General features: G+C 34.5%; 1 protein-coding gene across 1 annotated transcript in view; it reads left to right on the top strand.

Moving 5' to 3' along the window:
* Window positions 1-25,896, top strand: part of AGMO (alkylglycerol monooxygenase) — a 160,745-nt gene extending 134,849 nt beyond the window's left edge. Inside the window, exon 13 of the mRNA XM_015816773.1 lies at window positions 25,522-25,896. Coding sequence (XP_015672259.1) covers window positions 25,522-25,602 — 81 coding nt within the window. The 3' untranslated portion in view covers window positions 25,603-25,896. The remainder of the gene's footprint in view (window positions 1-25,521) is intronic.
* Window positions 25,897-26,185: the final 289 nt, after the last annotated feature.

The following is a 26,185-nucleotide window of genomic DNA, read 5'->3' as shown; positions in this document are numbered from 1 at the left end:
TAATGTTGTCTGCATGATTTGCATATTTGACATTACATTCTGTTTCTCGGTCCCCAACATTTCCTCTATTGTTCTCTGTCCAGGAGGGGATGAAGGTATCAGTACTAAACTTGATGTTGTTTTTTTCCCTGTTCTCAGTGTTGTCATCTTAATATCTTATTTATCAAGTGCTTTCTATTCTTAGTATCTCTTTATTTAACCAGCAACCTTTCTAGTTTTACACTTTTATTCTAAATTTACAATTCTTCTTTCTCTCCTTTCCTAGATCCAAATCTACTTTCACTATGCCCCTAGACCTCTCTTCTCCTTCCCTAACCCTCTTCACTTTCTTTTCTCTTTCTTACTTAACACCAATCTCTCTAGGAATCCAAATTTTCTCTCCTAACATATGTCATCAACCGTTTGTCCATGTATACGTTCCTGCTTCTCACCGCCGAATCATGTCCTCTCGCCATCTCCTTCACTTTCCAAACTTTCTGCACTTCCTAGTTTACCTCCTCCATTCTCTTCCAGCCTCACTTTCTCCAATCTTCTATAATGTGCTATTTCTCCAAATTTAACACACAATCTCTCTAGGATTCCAAAGTTCTATCCATTCCTGTCACCTTCACCTCCGTATTATGTCCTCTCACCGATTCCTTCACTTTCAAAACCTTCCACACGTCAGAAACGATATCCTCTCTGAATTTGACACGCTGTCTCTCTATCGACCGTCTGTCCGTCTAGCCGTTCTTTCACTTTCACCACTTTCACCACCGTGGCATGTCCTCTCGCCGTCTTTTTTCTCCTTTCTCCTCCGATCTCGCTTTCTCCGATCTTCTACAACTTGCTACTCTTCCGTCCTTCTCAGATTGCCATTTTCTCTGCCGTTCCGGCTGTCAGCTTGCCGAATGTCTTCTTTCGTTTCTCTCTACCTAGTCACTTCGCTGTCTTCTCCGTCTCTGTCTTTTGTCTCCCGACCTCTCCTTCCACAATCTTTCACCTTCTTCGTTCTGTGCTGAAATGTTTACCACAAAACTTTTCTTTCTTTTTATTTCACTACTGTTAATCCTCTGGCTATATTAATTGCTGACTCACAGCTCTTCCCACCGGGTCGCTACTTGTGCTGAGGATTCCCTCTCCAACTGAGCTTCCTTGCAACACCAGAGCTAACAGACAAGTAAATCTTTTAGACTTTTCTATTACTTTGGAATATTTTCATAATTTTTAACTCACTCAATAACATAGTATAGTATATCTTGCTTCCGCATCCTCTGTGTTTAGTCGAGGCCTCGGATCCATCATCTATTGATAGCTGAAGTTTTCAAGTTGGATTTAAGGGCTTTCCTCCGTCATAGCAGGTGATTGCCTCTCACCTCGCTACTCTCCAAGGCTTCACCCTTTTGGCACATAGTCCTCCAGACTCTCTGTACCCCCAAAGGGTCTCCAAACTTGAAAAAATCAGAGTTGGAGGACGGAGACTGTCCTCTTTCCCCTGCACCACCTCAACGTCACCACTGGAAATCCTAAGGGTCAAAACTTCTATTTTCTTCCATCTTACTCTGGCTTTCTTCCTTTGCCAACTAACTTTCCAGGTCAATGCATTTGAGTCCTCAAGTAGTTCTTCCCCTATTTTTGTGTATATTGTTTGAAGTAAGAAAGATAATTTGATTAAAGTATTTTTGGAAGAACACTCAGCACAATTCTCCTGACTGCTTTATCTTCCATTCAGTCAGCTCTTCTTCCTTATCCTCAAATGTGTTCTGAGATCTTGACAATTAAGATATCTTTTCCATTTCCAGTATTATCATTGCATCTTCTAATTCTTTGTTTGTCTGAGTCTGTCTGTTAATTCCTTCCTTTAGGTCCTCCATTTTTGGATTTGCTTCCTCTAATTTTCCTTCTATTTTCTAGGATACTGATTCCTTCTTTGTAGTCATTTTCTGAATTTGTAAGTTTAGATTAGAAAGTTGTTCTTTTATCTCCTTTGCATTATTTTTAGTCTCATCATGAGCTAAGACAATTGTCTCTTGTATTGATTTCAACATAGAAAGATTTTTTTTCTGAGATTCATAAACATTTTCTTGTTGGTAGGTGAAGCTGGGGGTTTTGGAGACAAGTGTTAAAAATGTTTTTTTATCATTTAAAACTAAGTGTGGAACATCCATTTTGTTTTTGTATGAGGTCTTTATAGTCCAATCTATTTTGAGATTTAAAAAGTTTCAGTTAATTGTCATTTGAACTTCAAATTATCCAACCAGCCTGTCAATCCATCCTAGGCCTCCCCTAAACAAATATAAACAAAGTCCAGGTTTTTCTGTCCAATGGAAAACATATCCTTTCTGTCGAGTAAGACAAGAAACAATTAAAAATTATTCATCAATCAAAAGTTTATAATCCAAAGTGTTCCATCATCTCGGTCAGTAATGCCAGTTTATTTTATAGGGGAATAGTTCCATGACACAGATCTAAAAGTCAATTAGTATTTATATTCATAATCCAAGCAGACCAATTTCAAAATAGTTTATCGTCTCTGCCACGCACATAAGCAGCCCAAGAGGGTTTCTTCTTCTGCAGCTGCAGTCTTCAAAAGTGAAAGTTTCCAAGGAGACCAAAGTCTTATCTGAATGTGGACTTCAGGCCAAATTTCCTTTAAGCATAATAAATTGTAGTGCCGTGGTTCGCCACTAGATATCATTAACACTTTTTTCCAGCTTCAAACTTATATTGCAAGCTTTACAAGTCACTTTTCTAAAAAAAGTCTCAAAAGCACTTTTAGTCCCCAAATTTCAAGGCTTTATGTCTATAGTGATTCCAAATTAATCTTATAATTTTCTCCATTTTCCCCCAAGCAGTTAGTTCGTCACTTTTTTTTTCATGAGGAATGGGGCAGAAATTCCCTTTCCCTCTCTCATCAGAGAGGATTCTTTGCTTTGGGCAGTTTTTTCCAGAAAAAAGTCTTAAAGTTATAAAGAGAGGATAGAGTCTCCCCCAGTTTCATCCACATTGCTCAAAAGTTGCTTGTTAGTGCTTATTTCCTTCAGCTGCCCCTCTGTGATCAATGAGGGTCCCTTTCTTGTTTGTTGCTTCTCCAAGGTGATTTTTGACCCTTTTTAAGGTCCCCAGCAGGGTAAAATCGAACGCAGAAGACGGAACCCCATCTTCCGGCATCCGTCACACCATGACGTCAAACAGGAAGTCCAATCTTATTGTGTAGTTTTACTATATGTATTTTTCATGTATTTATTTAGGTTATTTATTTCAACATCACATTAGGTGAACTTCTAATATGTTATGCTATTTCTTTTCAGAGTTGACATGTAATTAGAAGAATTGTTTTAACATTCTTGGGGAATATTTTTTTAATAGCTGTAGTAAATTATGACTTACATTTAAAGAAATTTGTCAGTTATTTTAGCCAGTCTGTTCTTTGTAGCAGAAAATAAACATGAAATTGTCATAAAGCAAAAAAAGATTTTTACTCAATGAAAGCATGCACGCATGTAAATGTGTGTGTGTGAATGTACATGTATAAAGATAATTTATTTTTATATATGGAATAAAATATATTTATAATGCTGCTGCATATTTTGAACGGTTTTATTATACAGATTGGATAAACTTTCATGTCTGTATCCTACTAATTGTTCATGAAAGCATCTTGTAAACTTAATTAGTTATATTATGATTACTCTTTAGTTTTATCTGTACAGTATAAAAAGATGCTCTATCAGGAACAAAACCTCAGGCTATTACTGTATGGATCTGTACTTGGTGAAATGATCCCAGAAGGATATTTTTATGGTAGAAAATTCCTTCTAAATAATTGATATTTCAAACATCTTTTTTCATTTGTGAATAAAGTCAAATTCAGTTCAGCTAGTTAAATCCCATGTCTTAGCCACTAAAATCAAACCTCTTCATTTTTCATGATGGAAAAAAGCAGCTTTCAAAATCTCCAAGCACATTTTTTTCTTGCTTGCCTTCTTGTTTTCCTGAAATCATGTTTATTGAGCAGAAATTCTAACCTTTTTATAAGATCTCAAAGCCCAAAATAATAGTTACAGATATTTATAAGGTAAACTTAATCAACTGGTTCCTGGTTTCCTTTGTGCCAGACAGTTGCCCATTGATCCCCTCTCCCAACATACCTTTCATATAGCCGTAATAACACAATCCAGGATGAGTGCTTATAAAGTACTTAAAATACTTCCAACTGAACTAGCCCCATTCTGAAACATTCACAGCACAGCACAGCACAGCACAAAGTCTTTAGGAGTCAACAGGAGAAAGATAGCAAAGATAGCAAACAAGGCTGATTTGGAAACTAAGAGCAGAAAGAGCTGAAGTAGAATGGTCTAATATCAACAATCCATTTAGATTTAGCTTACGATCTCTAGGGTTCAAAGCATGAAAGAAAGATGTGCTGCTATTAAATTAAAATAGCTTTAAAAAGGAACTGCATCTTCATGTTGACAGAGTAATCACATGTTTCATGGATTCTTCCTCGTCTCCAAAGAACACTGTTATTTAGCATGCCAAGTTGTATGTCTGGCAGTCTTAAGTTCAGTTCAGCTATATAGCCTAGTAAAGCCATATTGGATTAGATATTCAGGAATTACTGCCAAGGTCTTGCCAGCAAATCTGATTCTAATACTGTACAGGATTACTTTTAAATAGATTTGTTTTGTATTTTCTGTATCTTTTTTCTCTATGGAACTTGGATTTATGTTAATTTAGTTACTTGTTAATAATTGTTATTTATATTTGTTTTATAATTGATTTTTTTTTTAAAAAAAAGATCTACAGGGCAGAGCATTTAATAAGCATTGCTCTGATCACTTCCACAATTGCCAGGCCATATTTACTCTTCCATTGTTGCACTAACAGTTTTTATATACCTTGCAAGTTTATTGGGTGCTGCCAGTTAAAGTAGGAAAATGCTGCTTTTAAAGGTCAATATGACTAAGGATGTCATATAGGAAAAAATGTTACCAGGAAAAAATTCATGTACAAATCAGGAAGAACTCTGTATATAATAGTAATGCTGTATAATATTAATATTATATAACTTTACTATTATATAACAATGAAGTACGTGGATCTCTGGATCTATGTTCCTGGGTTTGACATAGATTAAATTAATTGGTGTTCTTTCCCACTGAGATCAGCGGAAACCTGGTTTATTTAAACCACATTGCTTTTGTCAGGATCTAATGCTACCATATATTACCATATTGAGACAACAATTCAAGAAGCATTGTAAGGATTACTATATTATTTCTGAGCATGGGAATTCATTATTCTGGAACTGTGGGGTTTTAGAGTTTGTTGGATGCTCCAATTATTAGAATCACTTAGGTCAATAGATTTATAATCATCTGTTGAGAAGAAACATACTGTTCTATAAGGAAAGACAGGGTTGTTGTTCCTCTGGTGCAAAACTTATTTGAAATCATATTTAAGTTCTATTACTGCATTATTTTTTCTTGTTTTGTATTTATTTAGTCCAAAATAAATATATGCTACTTCAGACATGTTTTAATGTGTTTATCATTTATGAAGTTGTTCTTAATAAACTATGTTTTGTCTTTATATTACATTTTAATTATTAATATTTTGAGTTTCTATTTGCTTGGCAAAATAAAGATAAACTTGGTCCAACTTTCAAGCTGGGATCTGGTCCAAGAGAGAGAGAGAGGGGGGGAGAGGGGGAGAGAGAGAGAGAGAGAGAGAGAGAGAGAGAGAGAGAGAGAGAGAGAGAGAGAGAGAGAATATCAGTAATCTGTTAAGTGTGTTATTGTAATATTACTCAATATTTTTGGCTTTATTTAAAAAGCTTTTTGAACTTCATAGACAGAACCTTTGCATGATTTTGTTCAAATAAAAAGACAAAACTTTTTCTTGACATCTATACAAGAATGAATTCTGTCCTATTCCCTTGTCTACCACCATATATCTTTGGACAATACAGTCAAAGAAATAAGTACTTTCCTATCTTTGATATAAACAGTCTCTGTTCAAAATTTCAACTTAATTAATGAAGCAATCTTGAACATTTCCCAAATCTTGATGGTCCACCTGGAATATCCTTTGTTTTACCTCATCTGTTTTCAAGTTACCTGTAAGTGAGGGGATGGAAAAAGTGAATCATTATAGACATCAGACATGTATAAGAAGATTAATAACTCAACTGGAATTGATCAAAAGGAGATGTAGTCAAAACAATCTTTGAAGAAATGTCTCCCCAACTTAAATCCTTTGCACTAAATCGTTAGTAAACTTTTTCATGGTTGATTAATTAGAGTTGTCTTGACTAACATCAAGTTGTCTGATGAATTGAAAGAATCAGAGAATCAGTCTTTTCTGTATTTTAAGCATAAAAATTAATAATCCCGTACATTATAAGAAAGAAAAACTTTTGTGCATGCAAATTCTGTGGCTGAATAGTGATAGAAATGATTGGCAAAACAAAAGCTATTGTGTAATATCTAATTGAATTGCACAGGTTAGAATCCAACTGTACATTTGTATTAAGTGGAAACAATTTCTATTAATGGTTAAAAAGATGAAGGTCTGAAGATCTATCCCATGGACTAATATATATTATCTAGTTTAAATATATATTTATCAATCCTGCACTTTAAAAAAAAATAGTACTGGGTATTGGGTGATCAGCATTGAGTGGATGAGTTCTTGTGTAACATTTTTAATATTAATCATATGTATTAATTTTACATTGATCGGAAGTATTTATAGTCTTCATTTATTATTTTCAACCCAAATTTTAGCATATTTCTTAACCATTATTTCCATTCTCCACACCCTCAAAATACCGTGAAACCAATCCACAACCTTACTTTCTAGCAACATAGAAACTGTGAGAAGAACGCATGAAAATTTTCTCCTCTACTTTGCACAAAATGGGAAGGGAGGGAGGAGGAAACTGCATATTGTACTCCAGCTCATTTCCTATAGAAGAAACTGGTGAAAGTGACAGAATTTTGTCAATTCCATTCTTGCTTGCTTCATCTACACTATTGTGTGGGAAGAAAGAAACTATAGTACTGACATAGCATTCCTGTACAGGATTTTCTATGATAGCTGAAAGGCAAGACCTGAGGACAGATATGGGTGAGTTAGAGTTCCTTCAGTGGACAAACACATTAACCAAACATTTGAAGAATTCTCAAATCTGAAAACAACTTCATGTTGGTTTCATTTGTGTTATAGCTGTGGATTATCTCATATGCAGAAGACAAAAACTTTGGGATAGTAAAGAAGCATAGCTAATCTTGGAATTCACTGGAGTTTCATTTAGTCATTACTAATTTTTCCTATTTATTTCACTGGAATTAAGTGTAATTAAATTTGATTTAAATCCTATGTGTACTTACTAGGAGTCAGTCCCAGCAGGGTTAGAAAAGTAGTCGCATTTTATAGGCTAGAATTGGAAAGCAAAGCACAATGGAATTAGTTTAATGTAGGATCAGGTTATTTCATAATGAACTTTCATGTGCAATCTGTATGCAATGTACAGAGTACAATTTATACAATATTGAATGTGTATAAAATGTCAGGAATAATCTAACTTTATTCCTTGCCAATGGAAGAAAAGGATTATGCTAAAGGATTTTGTGAATTGATTTTGGCATGCAGCCCACACCAGGAATAATGTCTGCTATTTTGAATTAATAGTAATCTAGACCTTACCAAGTTGTTTTGCTCTTAAATGGAATATATTAATATTACTATTAATATTACTATTAATATTAAAGTTGGAAGGTACCTTGGAGGTCATCTAGTTCAACCCTCTGCTCAGGCAGGAAACCCAATACCATTTCAGACAAATGGCTATCCAGTCTCTTCTTAAATATGAGTATAGGGTGATTGTGTATCTGTAACTATAAAATTTACGGCTTTTTTGTTGTTTCTGTTTGTTAGATTTGTATTCAATTCTATCCCCAAATAAAAGTTTTTCATTTAGGAATATTTACAAAGTAATTGATTATTACAGTCTTATGTAATTAACATAGTGGAGAGTCACAGTCAAAACATCCTCTAAAAAGGATGTTTCCATATCTAATATTTAGAACATTTTCAGAAAATTCTGATGCTTTAAATAGATGTCTTTTCCCTAATCTGTCAGCCTTTCAAGGTATTGAGATGATACTTATGGAATGGAATAGAATATCCAGCATCTTGGCAGAACATCAGATTGGAAAGTGGTAGCAATATATCATTTCACCCAGCCTTATTATTTGTTTAGTTTTATTATAGCCACCCACTCCCATAGACTCACAAATACAAATATCTTGGGGTAAAATTGCTTTTGTCCCTACCCAATCTGATCTTGCCTGAATCACTTCTATGAGTAGATTTTGATGGCAGCATTCATGTTTTATAATTCTTTTCTTCATCTTAGTTAAGTTTATAATGAAATAAATGCACCATGCACTCTTATTTGAAAACGAAGGGCTTTGTTTTCAGCACAGAGATTCATCTATGCTAATATACCATAGTCAAGTAGCAGCCATGGGGTCAGGTTCAATTCCTGGCAAATAATATACAAAATGTTCTCCATGTTCTCTTGCCACCTAATAAGTAGCTTACTGACTGATGTTTCTTTTGCTGCATTGGGCATTCAGAATAATCTCTTTGTTTAGAAAAGGAGCTCTTTGTAGAACAGTCTACACTAAGCTTGTGCCTTCCAGATGTGTTGAAATTTCAGCAGCCGTGTTGGCTCAGAATTCTGGTACTTGTCCGAGCACATCTGGACTTACTAGGAATCAGTTAGAAGATTTTTCTTTTCCTGTTAATCTGAAGAAAAGAGTGAATGTAAGAAGTGGTGGAGAATAAATGCAATCTTTGACCCATTACTTGAAAGCAAGTATGAAAAACAAATTGATCTGAATAATTATGCCGATTCTTTGCAAATACTTAGAATTTATCCCATTAGGATTTTTTTTACAATAAGATAGTCGTCCACCTACTTCATTTCCTTTTCCTTCTGTATCATCTGGGTGAGATTCAGATTTATAGGTCATAAAAAGTATAAACTAAAGTTTCACCTTCCATTGCCCTCCATTCTACTTCCTCCATGAAATATTCTCCTATATAATTGTTTTTCTTTAAAAAAACTCTCCTGCTTCCACATATAATGAAATTTACATGTGCATTGGGGAGAATGTTTTGTTTAAACATCATATTATTGCTATTACTAATTAGTCTCTGCTTTGTATTAAATAGGGCCTTTGCATTTGGGAAAAAAAGCTACTTAACTTTACTTAGTCACTCCTGCCTCCAGGGAATAAAATAAATTCCACTTGTTTAATATTTTAAAGTTACATTGCAAATGTCCCACTGCAGTAATTGGCAGATGAAAGCAACATTGATTCTTGTTCACAAAAGAAATTAGCCAAGTAGATGCAGTGAGAAATGTTGTTGTCGTGGACATAATGTTTTTGAGGGGGAGAAAAGTATTCCAGGATTAAAAACAGAGAAAACTTGCATAGTCTTTTTAGTGGATGGACCTGTTTGGAAATTCATGAGCATGTTGTAGGCATGCTCACAAAATGACTGCTAAGGATTTTGGTCAAAATGGTTTCTATGATGAAATACAATATGGTTAAGACTGACTTGAACTCAAAAGTCTCCTGTTTTAAGTCTGATGCCTTAACTACTAGACCAAACTGGCTCTGTCTGTGTTTAGTCAGATAAAAGGCCTCTATGAACATAAAGCAGTTTATTCCCATTTTAGTCAAGTGTTAACATTCATGAGCACTTCCTGGCATCATGCATCCCTTCAGAACACCTTTGTTCTGAATTTTATGTGGATCCTGTCCTTCTTCCAAAGACATTAGTGATTAATGGGACAAAGAAGAAAATAGAAATAAAGAAGGAGAATGATAGAGGAGAAAAGAACCAGGTTGTGCAAGTGCAGGAAAAAGAGGAGGGTTAATATTAAGGAAAAGTACTGTGTGACTTGCTGAAGCATATCTGTAATTGTTTCAATAAAACCTGGACAGTACTGTAAATTAAATACATAATGGGTTTAAGTCAGCTCTGAAAAATTTGGTGTAAAGTTGAAAAACTCAAAACCATAGAGAGTGGAAAATATGAAAAGGAAGGCTAGAAGGAGAGGTTTGGAGTAGAGTTACAACAATGCAAGTTCATGATTGTTAGACAATAGAGAAGAATAGAATATATCTCAGATGCCAAGAATGTGGCCACTAACTTGATCCAGATGACAGGACTAGTGGTAAGAATGCTAATTAGCTATTTATGGCAGAAAGCCCGATTTATATTCCCTTCAAACAATTGATTGGTTCTGTCATACAGTATTAGATCAGTATGCAAATAACCTTCATTGCTAGCATAACTGTATCATGTAAGACCATCAACATAAGGATAACTACTTCAAACATTTTACAGAGCAGAACCTGCCAGCATTGGAAACAAAAAGCTGTTTTTAGCTTGTAGCCTATAGCCATACAGACCTATTATTAAAATAAGATGCATTTGCTTTCTGCATCCAGTGTGAGGAAACAAACGATAAGAATCCATTCCCATTAAAGAAGGACAGGAGAAAGAGACATAAGATTTCAACCTAGGATTGATATTTCTACAAGTTTCATTGCTCTGACTTGCAGGATGACTTTCTCTTCAATATCATCTGAATACTGATACCTATAATTGCAATAAAAGCAGTCTGCCTACAGTATTTGAGCCTTGTCCTTGACTCCATCACTGCTAATTCCAGAGTGCTGCTTGTTCAATTTTTAGAAACAGATTTATTGCCAGGCCCTGGGTGAAAGATTACAGGCATATACAGGAGAAGTTCATGGAGCCTGCCAAAAGAGTACTCTTTCAAAAACTGCAATAAATTAATACTTTTTCATTGGACAGAAAGGGAAAATATGAAGTACACAATTATACTAGTTGTATTGATTTAATTTAATTTAAATTAAATTAAATCCAATTTAGTTTGATTCTATCCCACCTTTTTTTCAATGCAGCTTTTAGAATGTCATTCAAAAGCCAAAAAAGTTTCCACATTCTTGTTAGATATAATTATTTGAGGCTAAACCTCATTAAATTTAATTGCTGTTAATTCTTAGGAGACATGTAGGACAGTTGTGTTAAACCCCATTCAGTTTCTCGTTATTCATCAGTGAGTATGTTAAGGACCAAGTGGACTCGATTTATGTGCATTCAAACTAAGCTTATGAAAGACTCCTATGAATATACTGACACTATCACAACATCTAAAACCAGGTAGGATTGGGATGCTCAGACAAATTATCCTTTTTGAATGTTCATTTGAAAGTGTGAAGCAGGGTGGAATGGCCCATGGATACATTCCAACTTTACCTCTATGTATCTACTGAATAATCAAAAAGAACTAGAATTGTTCCTACAATTAGGATTAATTGGATGTAGTATTCATTGTTTGGGAAATACTGATCTAATTATTTCATAGATGGCCATTCAATGTGAAATAATAGTTTTGCAGGAAATTATAATGTTCCCATTAGAAATAATGATCCACAGACTGAACAGGCTGAATAAATCCATTGTTGAAAAGAACCGGAGAAGCCTTTTTTTTTTTTTTTTTTTGGCTAATTTTCTATGATTCCGCAACCTTCTGTGTGTCTGAAAATCTGCTTTTAAAGTTTGATGAGACCTTCCAGAACAGTATGAGATGATGTAGGAGACTATAAGAGGAACTGGCAGAAATCACTGAAAGTTTGAGAAGCCCTTGTCTTTTTTGCCCAGATGGGAATTTACACTGAATCTGAGTTCCCTCCACTAACAAATAAAACCTGGAAAGTCAAATCCAGGGCCAGGATAACAATTGGCTGATATTGAATTGCTGAAAATGGTAATCTTATTTTAATTTTATTTTATTACAAACCGAATAGCAATAACATAGACAATTAACTCTTAACAATACATTTACCACACCTTGGTTGGCTTCCAAAATCAGCTATGGAAATGCTGCCTGAAATTAAGTTTCTCATGTGCAGATATTAAACAATCAGATAGATGTGAAAAATCTATTTTGAATGTGTTCCATTTTCCCATATCTCTAGTTGCGCGCATGATAAAATTATCAATGAAGCTCCTAATTGGATCCTTAAGCAAAGGGATGTTGCCCTATGAATCATTTTATGTTTGTGGGAGGCAACTTTGGAACTAACAGAGCAGGAATCGGAGCCAGATGTTTTCTGGGAACCTGGCTGGAGTGGAGGCTGTGTATTTCCTAACATAGGCAACCATATGGAAGAAAAGGTTGGAAACATCCCATTACAAGTCATATATCACCCATTTGACAGCAAGGATTTCAGCTTGTTTTTATTTAAATCATGAAAGCAGCTGTTCAGCTATCCAGCTGTATTAAATTTAACCCCCTTTCCCCAGAAAAAAAATAAATGTAGTAATTTATGTAGTGGTACCCAACAATTTAGGGGGTCCACAATATCTTGTGAAAAAAAATGTTCTAATGCAACAATAGTAAAAATAGAGTGATACTTTTGGCACTTTTTTATTGCTAGGAAATTTGAACAAAGCAACTGTCACCTGTGCCACAAAACTAACTTTGGCTCTATCAGGTATCAGATTAGGGCTGTGTTAAGAAATGGCCTTGAATGAGTTTGGAAATGAATCTGTCTCGTGTTTGCACTTGTTCCTTCCAGCTTTTAAGTTCACTAAGTTAGTGGAATAGCAATCTCTTTATTAAGATGTATTCCAAACTAGAAATGATCTGAAAAGCAGCAGTTTTGATTAGCATCATAGTCCAAGATCCACAGTTTCAGTCTTGCATTGTTTTGGGTATGTCCAATTTAGTGAAAAGAAGGACTAGGAGTGACATGATAGCAGTATTCCAGTATTTGAGGGGCTGCCACAAAGAAAAGGGGGGTCAACCTATTCTCCAAAGTACCTGAAGGCAGAACATGAAACAATGGATGGAAACTAATCAAGGAGAGAAGCTAACCCGAACTAAAGAGAAATTTCCTGACAGTTAGAACACTTAATCAGTGGAATGGCTTGCCTTTAGAAGTGGTGAGTGCTCCAACATTGCAGGTTTTTAAGAAGAGGTTGGACAACAATTTTCTGAAATGTTATAGGATTTCCTTCTTTGAGCAGGGTGTTGAATTAGAAGACCTCCAAGATCCCTTCCAACTCTATTATTCTGTCATACATGAAGATGCAGCTATATAATTTTTTAAAACTAATGAGAACAGAAAATACAGAGAAATAATATAAAGATAGCAAGTCTAACCTTTCTAATACTGGTATACTAGAATAGCTTCAGTGACACTTCACTATGCTGAGATATGGTTCTCTGCCTCTAATCTTTGCCTTGAAGTCAAAGGCAAAGCTACTATCTGCAGAATACATAGGTCTTGGGATCAAGAATCCAACCATTCCTTGTAAGCTGGATTTAGCACTGTCATTTGCAGTGCAGCAAACAATGGCTGTGGAATACAAGAACCTTTGTTCCCCAGAATCCAATGGGGGCGGGGAGGATTCTATGGACAAGAGAAATAGGGGGGGGGAAGGAAAATAGAAGATGTGGAACCACAAATAGCAATTGAATTCTGGTAGAAAGTGTGCATACAACTAAGAATCTTTGCAGTTTCTCCACATGTTAGAAAAAGTATACTTAAATAGCAAACAAGAGTGCAAACATAAAAGTACACAGTTTCATTCCATTCTGAATGGTTTAACCATGGATACTGAGGTTGCTATTCATAGTGTAATGCAAAAGGGTATCTTGTTTAAAAGTTTAATTCTTACAGTGACTCCACTCAGAACAAGGATTGTTTCATTTTGCTGAACAGGAGAAAAAATGCAACCTAAAAAACATCCAGGAAAAGATTTATAGATAAACTCGGAATAAGATTGACAGAATTAATGAAATTCCAGAAAAGAAATAAAGAGAATAATGTCTTTTGAAGTGCTGAATTCTTCATTTAGGACATGTTAAACCACAAAATGCTTGGAAGTCAGAAAGCCTGAGCATAGTTAATTTATTATTTTATCTAAACCAGTCATATAATTTCTGTAAGTAGACAAATAATTTATCTGACTGTTTTTTAAAATGGGTGGAATTTTACATTAGATGCACCAATTATTCTTAATCTCATACATGGCTGCTTTGATTGTTCTGTTTTATTATGCTCTACATAGAAGACATATGCAGTATGTGTGGGTCTCTTTACTGATGATACTCAGGAGGAAAAAATGGAAATATTGAAGGCAATTGCATGCAAAATAATAAAGAATAAATAAAAGCAGAAGCAGTCCTGGTATGTGTATTCATAACGCCTGTTATTAACGCAAAGAAATCATTGAGATTGCATTGTTTTGGCTGAGTTCAGCTCACACCTTTTAAACTCTGGTTTGCTGTGTTGCCACCTGGTGGCCAGCCAGGAGATAGCTCTTTCTTTCTTTCTTTCTTTCTTTCTTTCTTTCTTTCAAATTATTTAGAGAAAAATCTCAAAATCACGTAAAATGTTTACAAGGAGTTTTATTGAGTAAATATTAAAAGTATTACAGGAGGGAGATATAAAAAGAAATCTTCCAACCTGTGCTTTTTTTAGCTTCCCAGCAATCCTAGACCTAATGACTGATAAATCCTACACAAAACTGACAATTCAGCACAAATCACCTTTCTCCTCCAATGCATCAATTTTATACTTTTCTAGTAAGACCAGGGAGTGTGTGTGTGTTTATAAAATGATCTGATCACAAAGTTTGCATATTTGTTAGTCAACTGCTATTGAATTTCAAGTTTAAGAGTTAAGTTAGAAGGATGCCAGAAAGTTAAACATTGTGTTTTCGGTTCTTTTTTTTTTTCCCCTAAAAAAATTCCCTTCTCGCTCGTATGGGTAGTTTGTGTCTTCCTCAATTTGTGCTCCCCTACCTGGAATCTGTTGAAGTCACTCTTCCAGCTTAGGAGTCACAGCCCCAAGTGCTTTTACCACCACTGCAAACACTTTGACTTTTATTTCCTCATCTTCTCTAGTTCCTCCTTCAGGCCCTGGTACTTCTCCAGCTTCTCATATTCCTTCTTTCTGATGTTGCTGTTATTTGATACCATTACATTATGACCACCGCCATTCTTCTGGTCCTTGTCTACTACTGGTTAATTGGCCAGTACCTGCCTGCTATGTGTATCTGAAAGTCTCACAGGATCTTCGCCCTGTAATTCCTCCAGCCTTGTATGGAATCTCCCTTGTGGTCTTGGGAAGGTCTAGTCCATATACTGTGCAAGTGTTCTTGTATACAATACTAGTTATTTGACTATGACATTCAGTGTTTCAGCTTGCAATTTAGACCCTGCCACAATTCTCAAGACTCTTTTTCCTCACTATATATTTAAAATGGACTGTGATAAATTGGCATTCTTACAGCTGCTGCTGCTATTGTTGTTGTTGTTGTTATCCTAGGGAGCTGATAATGTTTGGTGGGTGGCATTCCTTTTTTTGAGAATGGGGCATCTGAATTTCATTTAAATGTATATCACTGGGTATACAGGAAAATGACAATAAAATTAACTTATCTCATCTCATTTCATCTCATGTCATCATCTTATCTTTTCTTGGATTTTGCTATCTTTCTTGCCTCCTCCTCATGGTTCCTATGTGATTTTGAGTTACCACAGTACTTACAGAATTGTGTTCCACAGTCCCATTAAGTTCTTGAGAAAGGTCCTTTACTGTCTTCTTGACTTTATATAATGCCAAACATTCACAGATCCATGTGTGTGGCCTTGAGTTGGAGGCTTTCTTATAATCAGTCCAAGCTATGTTCAGATTGGTCTGTCTAGACCTTGAATATGGGCAACTACTATATTTACAGATATACAGTATATGCCAAAAAATAGTTACCATAATTCCCTAAAAGCTTACAAAAGATCAGGATGAGTGATAGAGTTGGTGAGTAAATTAGTTTTTATTATTTTTTCTATATAATTAGTAAGCATTAAAATGATTTATTAATTGAACTGAATTTGTTTTAATAATTTCAGTGATGAATTAGCTTTAATCACTAACAGTTTTTTGAAATAATTAGTTTTATAGTTACAGATAATCTGTAGACCTGGAACATCCCTGGCCTATGGATGTCATTTTCCCCCTTATCTATATGTCAAGTATTCATTAAAAGTATTTAACAGATTATTTCACCCAACTAAATCACCATATATCTGATTGGCTTTTGGTGAGAATCTGGACCAAGTACATTGTCACTCATCTTCCATGCACTGGCACTAGCCGAGCAGCGAGCCTCTCTCCAGTGCTAGTCAAGCCGTGAGTCTCTCACGGCCCCGTTTGTGCACATGCGCATGCAGCCACATTTGCATGTGTGCAGATGCACACATAAAGGTGTCTGCCCCCCTCCCTTTCACACTGGGCCATTAACTCAGAAAGGTTGGCAACCCCTGCTCTAGATATGTGAAGTCTCTCCCAGTTGACATAGTTTAATAGACGAGAAGGGAAGGTCCTTACCAAAGGTACTTTTTATAAAGACAAGCTAGTATATGTGACCTTGAGGCAGATTCTGCATGCTAAATTCATATGTTGCATTAGAGAGCAAGAAAAAGAAAATGAACAAAATTAGATGCAATTTGGGTATTCTGCATTTTTTTTCCACAACCAGCTTTTATATCACCATCTTGAGGACTCTGGAAAAATTCACACTCATTCAAGCCATTCTTTTTTTAATGTAACTTTGTTAAAGTAATTTATAAAAATACTAAGAAAAATATAAATAAGAAAGAAGAAAAATTCTGAAAAGAAAGGAAAAACCAAGGAGAAAAATCAAGATAAAAGTTCAAAAAGAAAAAAGAAAAAGAATGATTTGTGTCTTTCTTTGGTACAGATACAGATAAAACTACATTAAACTTTTGCCCTAAAGTTAACAATAGTGTACATTGTTTCCAAACCCAATATAATTTTGATTACCAAATCCCAAAATCAAAAATTTCATTTCTTTCAGTTTCTGACAAAGAGTCCAAAAGTGGTTTTCAAATATAAATAAAATTGGTCAAAATCTTTTCTTTAATTAAATTTGTCAATTTCATCATCTCTGTCAATTCCATCAGATTCACCATTTATTTTTCCTTTGCAGATATTTGTAACTCCTTCCACCTTTATATATTTTAGCTGATTCTAAAGTACTGTCCAACACTTAATTGTGGAATTTTCTTCCTAGACATTCTCAACTATCTTCATGTTGTTATATATCCCCTGGAAAATCTTCTTCTCCTCCTCCTCCTCCTTCTTATTCCTAACACAAGGTTTGTAAACATGTATTGCTGTTAGGAAAATATCCTACATTACTAAGATGTTAAGCAACCATTACATGCTTTTTAGTATGAATTTCAAAATAATTTCATAATCAATGGTTTCGTCTTGAGATGTAGGGCACTTATACCAGTTTACATTTAGAAAGCATTAAGTGCCAAAAAGAAAAAGAAAAGCCACAATACATTTCAACTTTCCTTTTTATAGGAATTATTTGTATTTTTTAATAAACAGTGTCTGCTGGTTTTCCTTTGTTAAATATCGAAACCTTGTCAGAACAGGTAGTTAAAAGTGGACAGTAGGAAGAAAAAGTTCTGACAAATGTATGTTCTCTCTCTTATTCTCAGGAAAAAATCTGTAGCTTCCATAGGAAGCACTCATTTTTCCCATCAGCCAAGTCCCAGTATCCCCTTGGGTCTACTTTTGGCATAGTTCATCAAATAGGATGCAGTTTATGGCTTAGAACTTATGAGAGAAAGCATTTGGTCCATTCCTTTCCCTGGCAGAATACTGAGAGCAATTCCCAAGGCTTCAAGCCACATGTGAGCCTCTGACCTTTTCTTAGCACACCATGGGAGAGGTTAACAATGGTTGAAACTTCAGCCATCGCTTTGACATAGAAGCAAAACAATAACAAGCTCTGCCAGGATACAACTATGTGGGGTAGATTTTTTCCTCACCACCCCCCCCCCCTTCTTAAACAGAATGGGGCTTTAGTAAGCAGCACAAACAAAGCTGAAAACAACATTCAAAATGACTGGTTTAAAAAGTCAGTATAAAAATTACAACACAGAGACTAAAATAACCTATTAATATTGTTATTTAAAATGATTTCATTGCTTTGATTAGCCTTCACAGGCCGGATGCCCTTTAGATGCATTAGAGTTCAATTTCCTTAATTCTCTACCAATTTCTGGCAGGAACTGAGGTCCCCGAAGGCACCATTAGAGAAAAGCCTGGGTTAGATTACTTCTACCAAAGCTTTCATTGGGTTTGACAGGCCTTCATGAAGACCAAATCATTTCAAATATGAAGTTGTGGATGCTGAATCATTGTTGTTGCATCATCTGATGCACCTATCATCAACATTATCAAAGCATCTATCACCACCTGTATTCAAGAAGCATGAATTCTAGGCAGCTTCAAAACTTAAAGCAAATTCTTCTCTCTAGAAGATAAAATGTAAATTTTCTGAGAATCCCTCCCACACTGTCAGAGGAAAAAATGGTTTTGGTCTAGGAGCTTACTAGTTTTAATTGGCTCAAGAGATCTTGTTTTGCCAGGATTGTTTATCTGAAGCATCTTGAATCTTATAAGTTGTCAGTATATTGAGTTGTCAGTAATAATTATCTATTCATCTTGTCTTCTGGTGTATTTGTTATTATGTTCCATTGTCCAAGCATCTGATTCTTCTTCTTGCTTCCTGGTTATTTACCTAAAATATTTACATTTTAGCTTCCTTATTACAGAATGATTTTATCTTGAACTGGGCTGCCAAATATAAACAAGCATTATATGTCAGTAGATAAAAACCAAAACCCCATATTAGATTGGTGCCATCAAATTGTTACATGAATGTGTGTAGCCCACAAGTGTGAGCCTTACTAGTATGCATATTATACATACCTCAGGTAGAATTATCAACAACCTATATTGAGCAATTGAGAGCCAGTTTGATATAGTGCTTTAAGGTACCAGGCTAGAGACCAGGAGTTCTTAAATACAAAGCCATCTGGGTGACTGTGGACCAGTCACTTTCTCTCAGTCCTAGGAAGGAGACAATGGCAAACAACCTCTGAAGAAACTTGTCAAGAAAATTGCAGGGACTTGTCCAAGGAAGAAAAAAATGAACAATTACTACTGCAAAAATCACCAACTCTTTGTGATTTTGCCATTTATCTGAGGTTTCTATCTAGATTATGGTTAAATTTGAGATAAAATCAGCTTGCTGGAAAATCTTCAAACACAATATGTTTATATTGATCAAATTGTTCTAAAACAATTTACTACACAACTTATAAGTACTTTTTTTCTTGAGATAACAGAAGGCAATATTAATTGTGCAGGAGAAAGGCTGTTGTTGACTTCCTTCTTTTTCTCCTTCCTGCCCATTAAGAATACAAGGTTTCTGTGACAACTAAAAAGTACATTGAATCATCGCTTTCCCTACTACAATTCCTACAAGAGCACAGGAATTACAGATAAGAGATTGTATATATATTATTTGTCAGACCTTGTTTCTGCATCAAGCAATGCTTCACTGGTGGGTTTTATTAAAGTCATACCTATGAATCTGATGAAAGATTATTCATGACAATAGGGAGTGTTGAAGTATAAATATATAAATATTCATATACTACCAATTTGATTCAGAGTTTTGTAGATGTTTTTCTGGAATTCTTTTTATAGAATAAACTTCCATATTCATTGTAAACTTAATGGGCTTGTTGGAATAAGTGCAGCACTGTCTCTAACATTGTAAAAGTGACATGTTAAGTCTTTTTTAATTACTTTCTCTAATAGAATTAAGTGATAAGAATAATTAAAAAATGGAAGGTATGTACTAGCACCTTCCTGTGTTGGATTAGAATCTTTGATGCTAATATTGCAAGACCTGTAAACCATCAAATGAACATACAGCTTTCTATCTAAGCTGCAAAACAACAGACAACAGCTAGTTGACAGCAAAGAATTAGAATTCTATAAATTTGTTTCCATCTAGTGGCCATATACATAAGTACAGGAAATTCACAGTGCAGCCCTATATTTATGTCAACTATTTGAAAAAACTTTGGGAGGAAGAACATAATTGATCCAAAAATCTCCTATAAACTTTGATACTTCTTTTCCATAGGCCTGGGTTTTGAAGCTTGTGTGAGAGAGTTGAACTAATTTTGTTTTCTTTTTCTATTATAAAAAGTTGCTTGCTTTTCTAGTAAAAAAAATACTATTGTGAAGTTCAACTCTGAAAGTAAACATTTGCAGGAAAATACATAAAGCCTGTTACATAATGCACACTTAATCAATAAAAATAGATTATATTTCTCATTAGACATTTTGTGTAAACACAGGAAACACTGTTATGCACCAATGAAAAGATCTGTCTCTAAATGTTAATATGTATGTAGAGAGAAGCCCAGTTAACACACAATTCATATCAGTCTGAAGTGAATTTATATAAGAGAAATACAAATCTTGATCACTTATGATTCATGTCTCAATAGCAGTAGCCTTGTGCTCAGATACCTGCAGATGTGTAGAGGGGTCCTACAAATACACAACAGTAATGAACTAAGTAGAAGATGTTACCAATATAAGTATTGATACCTGAAGGCATATTTATCTTTATTATGCATAACATCCGCACCATGCTCGTGTTAATTACTTAGAATCACAGAGAAGGCCCATAATAATAATAATAATAATAATAATAATAATAATAATAATAATAATAATAATAATAATAATAGTTGGAAGGGACCTTGGAGGTCATCTAGTCCAACCCCCTGCTCAGGCAGGAAACCCTATACCATTTTGGACAAATGGCTGTCCAGTTTCTTCTTAAAAACTTCCAGTGTTGGAGCATTCACCGCTTCTGGAGGCAGGTTGTTCCACTGGTTAATTGTTTTAACTGTCAGGAAGTTTCTCTTAGTTCTAGGTTGCTTCTCTCTTTGGTTAGTTTCCACCCGTTGCTTCTTGTCCTGCCTTCAGGCGCTTTGGAAAATAGCTTGACTCCCTCTTCTTTGTGGTAGCCCCTGAGATATTGGAACACTGCTATCATGTCCCTCCTCGTCCTTCTCTTCATTAAACTAGACATACCCAATTCCAGCAACCGTTCCTTATGTGTTTTAGCCTCCAATCCCCTAATCATCTTTGTTGCTCTTCTCTGTACTCTTTCTAGAGTCTCAACATCTTTTTTACATCATGGTGACCAAAACTGGATGTAGTATTCCAAGTGTGGCCTTACCAAGGCATTGTAAAGTGGTATTAATACTTCACGTGATCTTGATTCTATCCCCGTTAATGCAGCCTAGCACTGTGTTGGCTTTTTTGGCAGCTGCAGCACACTGCTGGCTCATATTTAAATGATTGTCCACTAGGACTCCGAGATCCCTCTCACAGTTACTACTATTGAGCAAGGTACCCCCTATAATATACCTGTACATTTGGTTTTTCTTGCCTAAATGTAGAACCTTATTTTTTTCACCATTGAATTTCATTTTGTTAGATAGCGCCCAGTGTTCAAGTCTGCCCAGATCCTCCTGTATCCTAAGCCTGTCTTCTGGAGTGTTGGCTATTCCTGCCAGCTTGGTGTCGTCTGAAAATTTGATGAGTTCCCCATCTATCCCCTTGTCCAGATCGTTGATGAAGATGTCGAAGAGCACTGGGCCCAGAAAAGAGCCCTGGAGCAACCCACTACACACTTCCCTCCATGTAGATGCGGTTCCATTGAGGACCATTTTTGAATCCAGATGAATGTTTAGCTTCTACTTGAAGAGAACTTCACAAAATCAATAGGGCATTGCTTTTACTGTTACAAATTTCTCCATCCTAATATTTAATTGTTGTCTTACATATCTGTAATTTACATCCATTCTATCAAGGTATTTTGGAAAGAGAATCGATTTTGATTTTCTGCTGTATGAAAAATAACTTTCAGATATTTAGAAAGTTTTATCATATTTCTGGACAGTCATCTTTTTATGTTCTCTTCATTAGACATAATTTTAGTCCACTAATCATCTTCATTACCCCTCAGCAAACCTGCTTCAATTTTTCCAATTCCAAAAGTGAGGTGTTCACAACTATACACGGACCTTTGATAAAGTCTGATCTAAAGCATGGAAAAAATATTTCCCATTATTTGAAAAGTATACTTTTCTCTGTCAAATTTCATTCTCTTCTTTCTGTTCCTTTTTCCTATCTATCAACATTATTTTAAATTTTAGTTGTGCTCTTTAGCATATTAAAATCAGAAATTTTATAATCTGGATATTACATAAACAATCTCTTTAATATTGTATCCACATAATAAATTAAAATATTGAATGAAGGACCCTGGACTGATCCTTTTGCACTTTTCATAATACCTCTTGCCTATCTGATGATGAAACATTAACATGTACTCTTTGAGCATGATTGGATCATCTATGTATCTACTTATTTGTTTTACATTCAACACAATTAAACACTGAAACAACTTGCTGGTTGTAGTATTTTTTCAAATGCTTCATAAACTTGAAACATAGCATTTCTTCAAAGAAATCACTGTAGTTGGTAGATTCAAATAAATCATTAGCAACATTAATTTTCATATCAAAGACAGTAGAGTTTTAAACAGTTGCATAAGCAAGTTGCCTATTATAATTTATTTTGTACACTCATTGAGAATTATTACTGTCTAATTTTTCAGCAGCAGGATAGTTTGCCTAGTTTGTAAAATGGGAAATCAGTAAAATGTCCTTCCTTATTAACTGTTAGTACAGTACTGTTTGAAAACAGTGAAAATGCCATTATTCACTAATTTAAAAACCAAGTAAAACTTTCCATTCATGTTATACATCTCTTTCATTGTGTAATTTTAATCAGTAGGGGGAATGTTTTTCTTAATTCTAACATTAGAATGGATTATTATTTTAATGTTTGTTAATAATTATAGTTATTATCTATCTAATAACCAAAATTATTAGTGTTACAGATTTGTTTAAGAGATTCAAAGGTTCTAAAAAGCAATAAAAAACAAAACATTGTGTTCGTGCATAGTGTGTGTGTGTGTGTGTGTGTGTATAATGTATATGTGTGTAGATAGTTACATATATATACATTCTCAAACATTTCCCCAGTCTAGTTCAGACTAGATACCAAGTTGAATACAAACTACAAAATACCTTGAAAGAGATCTATCCTTGCCTGGTACTAAAGTTATATTGGAAGCCTTGAATTCTTTTCCTCTTATAATGCTCCTCTACATTACATTACTTGGCAGGAATAACTCAAAATGTCCTCAGAGATGATCAAAGGCCCTGTACAGGTATGAGTTGAAAGCAAAATAAATGATAAGCAAGCCCTACTTCCCCCTTAAAAAATTAACACTATTCTGCAATTTCAAGAAGAAGAAAAAATCATCTCATATGAATTTGGTACATTAGAAAAAATTAAGAAAAAATATTTTCATATCTGGTAGAAAAATATTTGTTCATATATCTAATTTGCTTCTAAATTGCAGGTGGCAAAAGCAGACTAAATTTCAAAATTAAGGCTGAATGGTAATCTGGATATATTCCATACAAACTATACATATTTACTCAAATGTAATTAAATTACCTTGAATTATTTACAATGTTTAACATTTTAATTTCAGTTCTTCCTTTAAATCGCAGTATTATTAATCAATTAATTTATCAGATGAACCTTTCAGTTGTGTGAGACAAAATTAGCCATAAAGTTATTTTTTATTATAGAATGTATACAGAGATAGACAGACATGATATTTTCTTCTTTAACATTGTAAACTACATTGTTTAAACTACAAGCATTACAATGGATATTGTCATTTGCAATTTTTTTGGTAAATAAATAAATATTATTGAGGATATTAAAAAAAGGACTGGTTTTTGCAGTTGTAACATGATGGTGTAAAATAAGGTACAATGGAATGTTTATTTAATACTACATATGTGTAACAACTATTTGGGGACATTTGGGGACATTTTGCTATCTTAAACTAATACATTAATATTGGATTGAAGTAATGAAACATGTTACTTGCATTATTATGGTTTGTTGCACAATCATTTGGCATTTTTAAAATCTGCCTATCAAGTCCTCCCCAAGACGTTTTATGGTGTTAAAAGGTACTGTTGCAGGATGCAAGCTATTCCAAGTAAAACTACCTTATGCAATTGACTAGTAATTTTATCAGTGCTGTCAATGCTGTTGGTTCAAGTACTGTTCCTGTGGTTTTGGGATTGGACACAAGATGCCTATTACTATTGACACCATCTTTGCTGCCTTTTGCCACAGTTGTTCTATGTACATTGTACATCTTTGTATTTTGTAATTTTCTACAGTTCTTTCTCTTCTGTTATGCTGTCTACTGGTACTGCTATGTGTAGTGTTGTTGTTACCATTATTTAAATAATGTGTTACCCTTCCTTCCTCCCTCCCTCGCTCGCTCCCTCCCTCCCTCCCTTCTCTGAATATTTATATAAGTTGAATAAATCACAATCAATTTACAGTAAATATATTTTTATCAGTACAGCAATTACTTTTGTCTTTTATATCAAAACTAATAAAAATAAGGCAGAAGGTTTAGAAAGTTTGAATGACTATTAACTGAATTTCTGCACTCTTGACAACATTTTAAATGTATGACTTTAATTGTTGCACAATTCTCAAGGTATTGTAAGCCCTATGTAAACCCTGGTGGAACTAAATGGGATTTTCCAATCAATAGAGTTCCAGGACATAATCAAGCTCTCACCTTCAGGGACACTTTTGGCTTGTTAAGCTCTTTAGAAGACCACAATTAGATCTGTACTTAATTCTTTCTTGGATAATACAACCGGTTTTTAATAAATCCTCTGTCCTGACTCTATATCATTCCGAGCCAACCACAGTTTCTTATATTCAGATAGTCCTCCCATCTTCCCAATAGCATCTTGGATTTCTATTATGGATGCATACCTCTACTCATTCTTGACTTCTTCTAAACCATATGGCCTCCACAGATTCAGTTCCCAGAGGCATGTTCATTGAATACATCATTTTCACAGCATGGGGAGACAACTTGCAGCTGTGGAATGCATCAAGCTAAGTTAACACAGTCCTCTATTTACTTTCCAGAGCAGTTCATTGCAAAGAAAGAAAAGGAAAAAAACAGAGCAAAGACATAAAAAATGCTCTGTCCAATTTTAGCTGTGGTACCACTGGTTTCTGCTCTATCCACCAACAATATGCATCGCTCAACAAATTAGCATATCAATATAAAAACTGACTGGAATATTGGAATATTTGTTAATGATCTTTTTATAAACTTCAGTTAGAGGGAATTGTATTCTTATTTAATACATCACGTCTCTCTCTTTATTATATTATAAATTATTTTGAAATGATTAGCAGATTATTACAAGTAATTTTGTAATTTGACAACATATGTGTCTTCATAATATTGCATAAATCTTTAGTAGATAAAATGTTTTTTTTGTGTTTATATTTCTTACAACAGGTACTATTTTCCCTCTGCATTGCCTTTTGGGGAATACAGATCATAAAGCAACTCACTTCAAGTTCAGAGAAGCAACACTAAGAAGGAGTCTATCAAAATTTTATTTTTTGTGATGGATTAGTTTAATCTTTTGTGCAGAATTGCAGTAGAGATTTCTTTAGTATATTTATCAATATAAACAACAACATATAACCAAATCTAAGATCGACATGTCTCAATTTCTTTATTTTTGTTTATTTGGGAACTTCTGAATTGCCTTCTATAAAACATGTAAAATGTTTTGCATCAATTTCATTTTTATGCAAATATATATGTAATTTTAACAATTATGTTAATAAATACTAATTATGTATATAATGGCAATAAATTCATTTATTTTCTTTACATGTTGATAAAATTAAAGGACTCTTGTCATATGGGTGATGAAGTTTCACTGATTTAAGACGCCTTGCACATGAATATTGAAGAGCAGAATTTGCAGTTAATCATGAATACACTTCATATTTGCAAATGTAAGCTTTGTTCAACCTGGGCACGTTTATTTTTTAACTTGACTGTAATTCAGTCAAGTTGACTTTACTATAATTCAGTCAAGTGAATTGTACTCTGCCTTTAACCGTTAACCATTAAAATGTTAATTAAAAAAATAACAAATACTGATGAA

The sequence above is a fragment of the Protobothrops mucrosquamatus genome, unplaced genomic scaffold (genome assembly GCF_001527695.2).
Source record: "Protobothrops mucrosquamatus isolate PMUCROS unplaced genomic scaffold, P.Mucros_1.0 scaffold494, whole genome shotgun sequence".
NCBI lineage: Eukaryota > Metazoa > Chordata > Lepidosauria > Squamata > Viperidae > Protobothrops > Protobothrops mucrosquamatus.
This window is presented reverse-complemented; position numbering and strand designations above follow the sequence as displayed.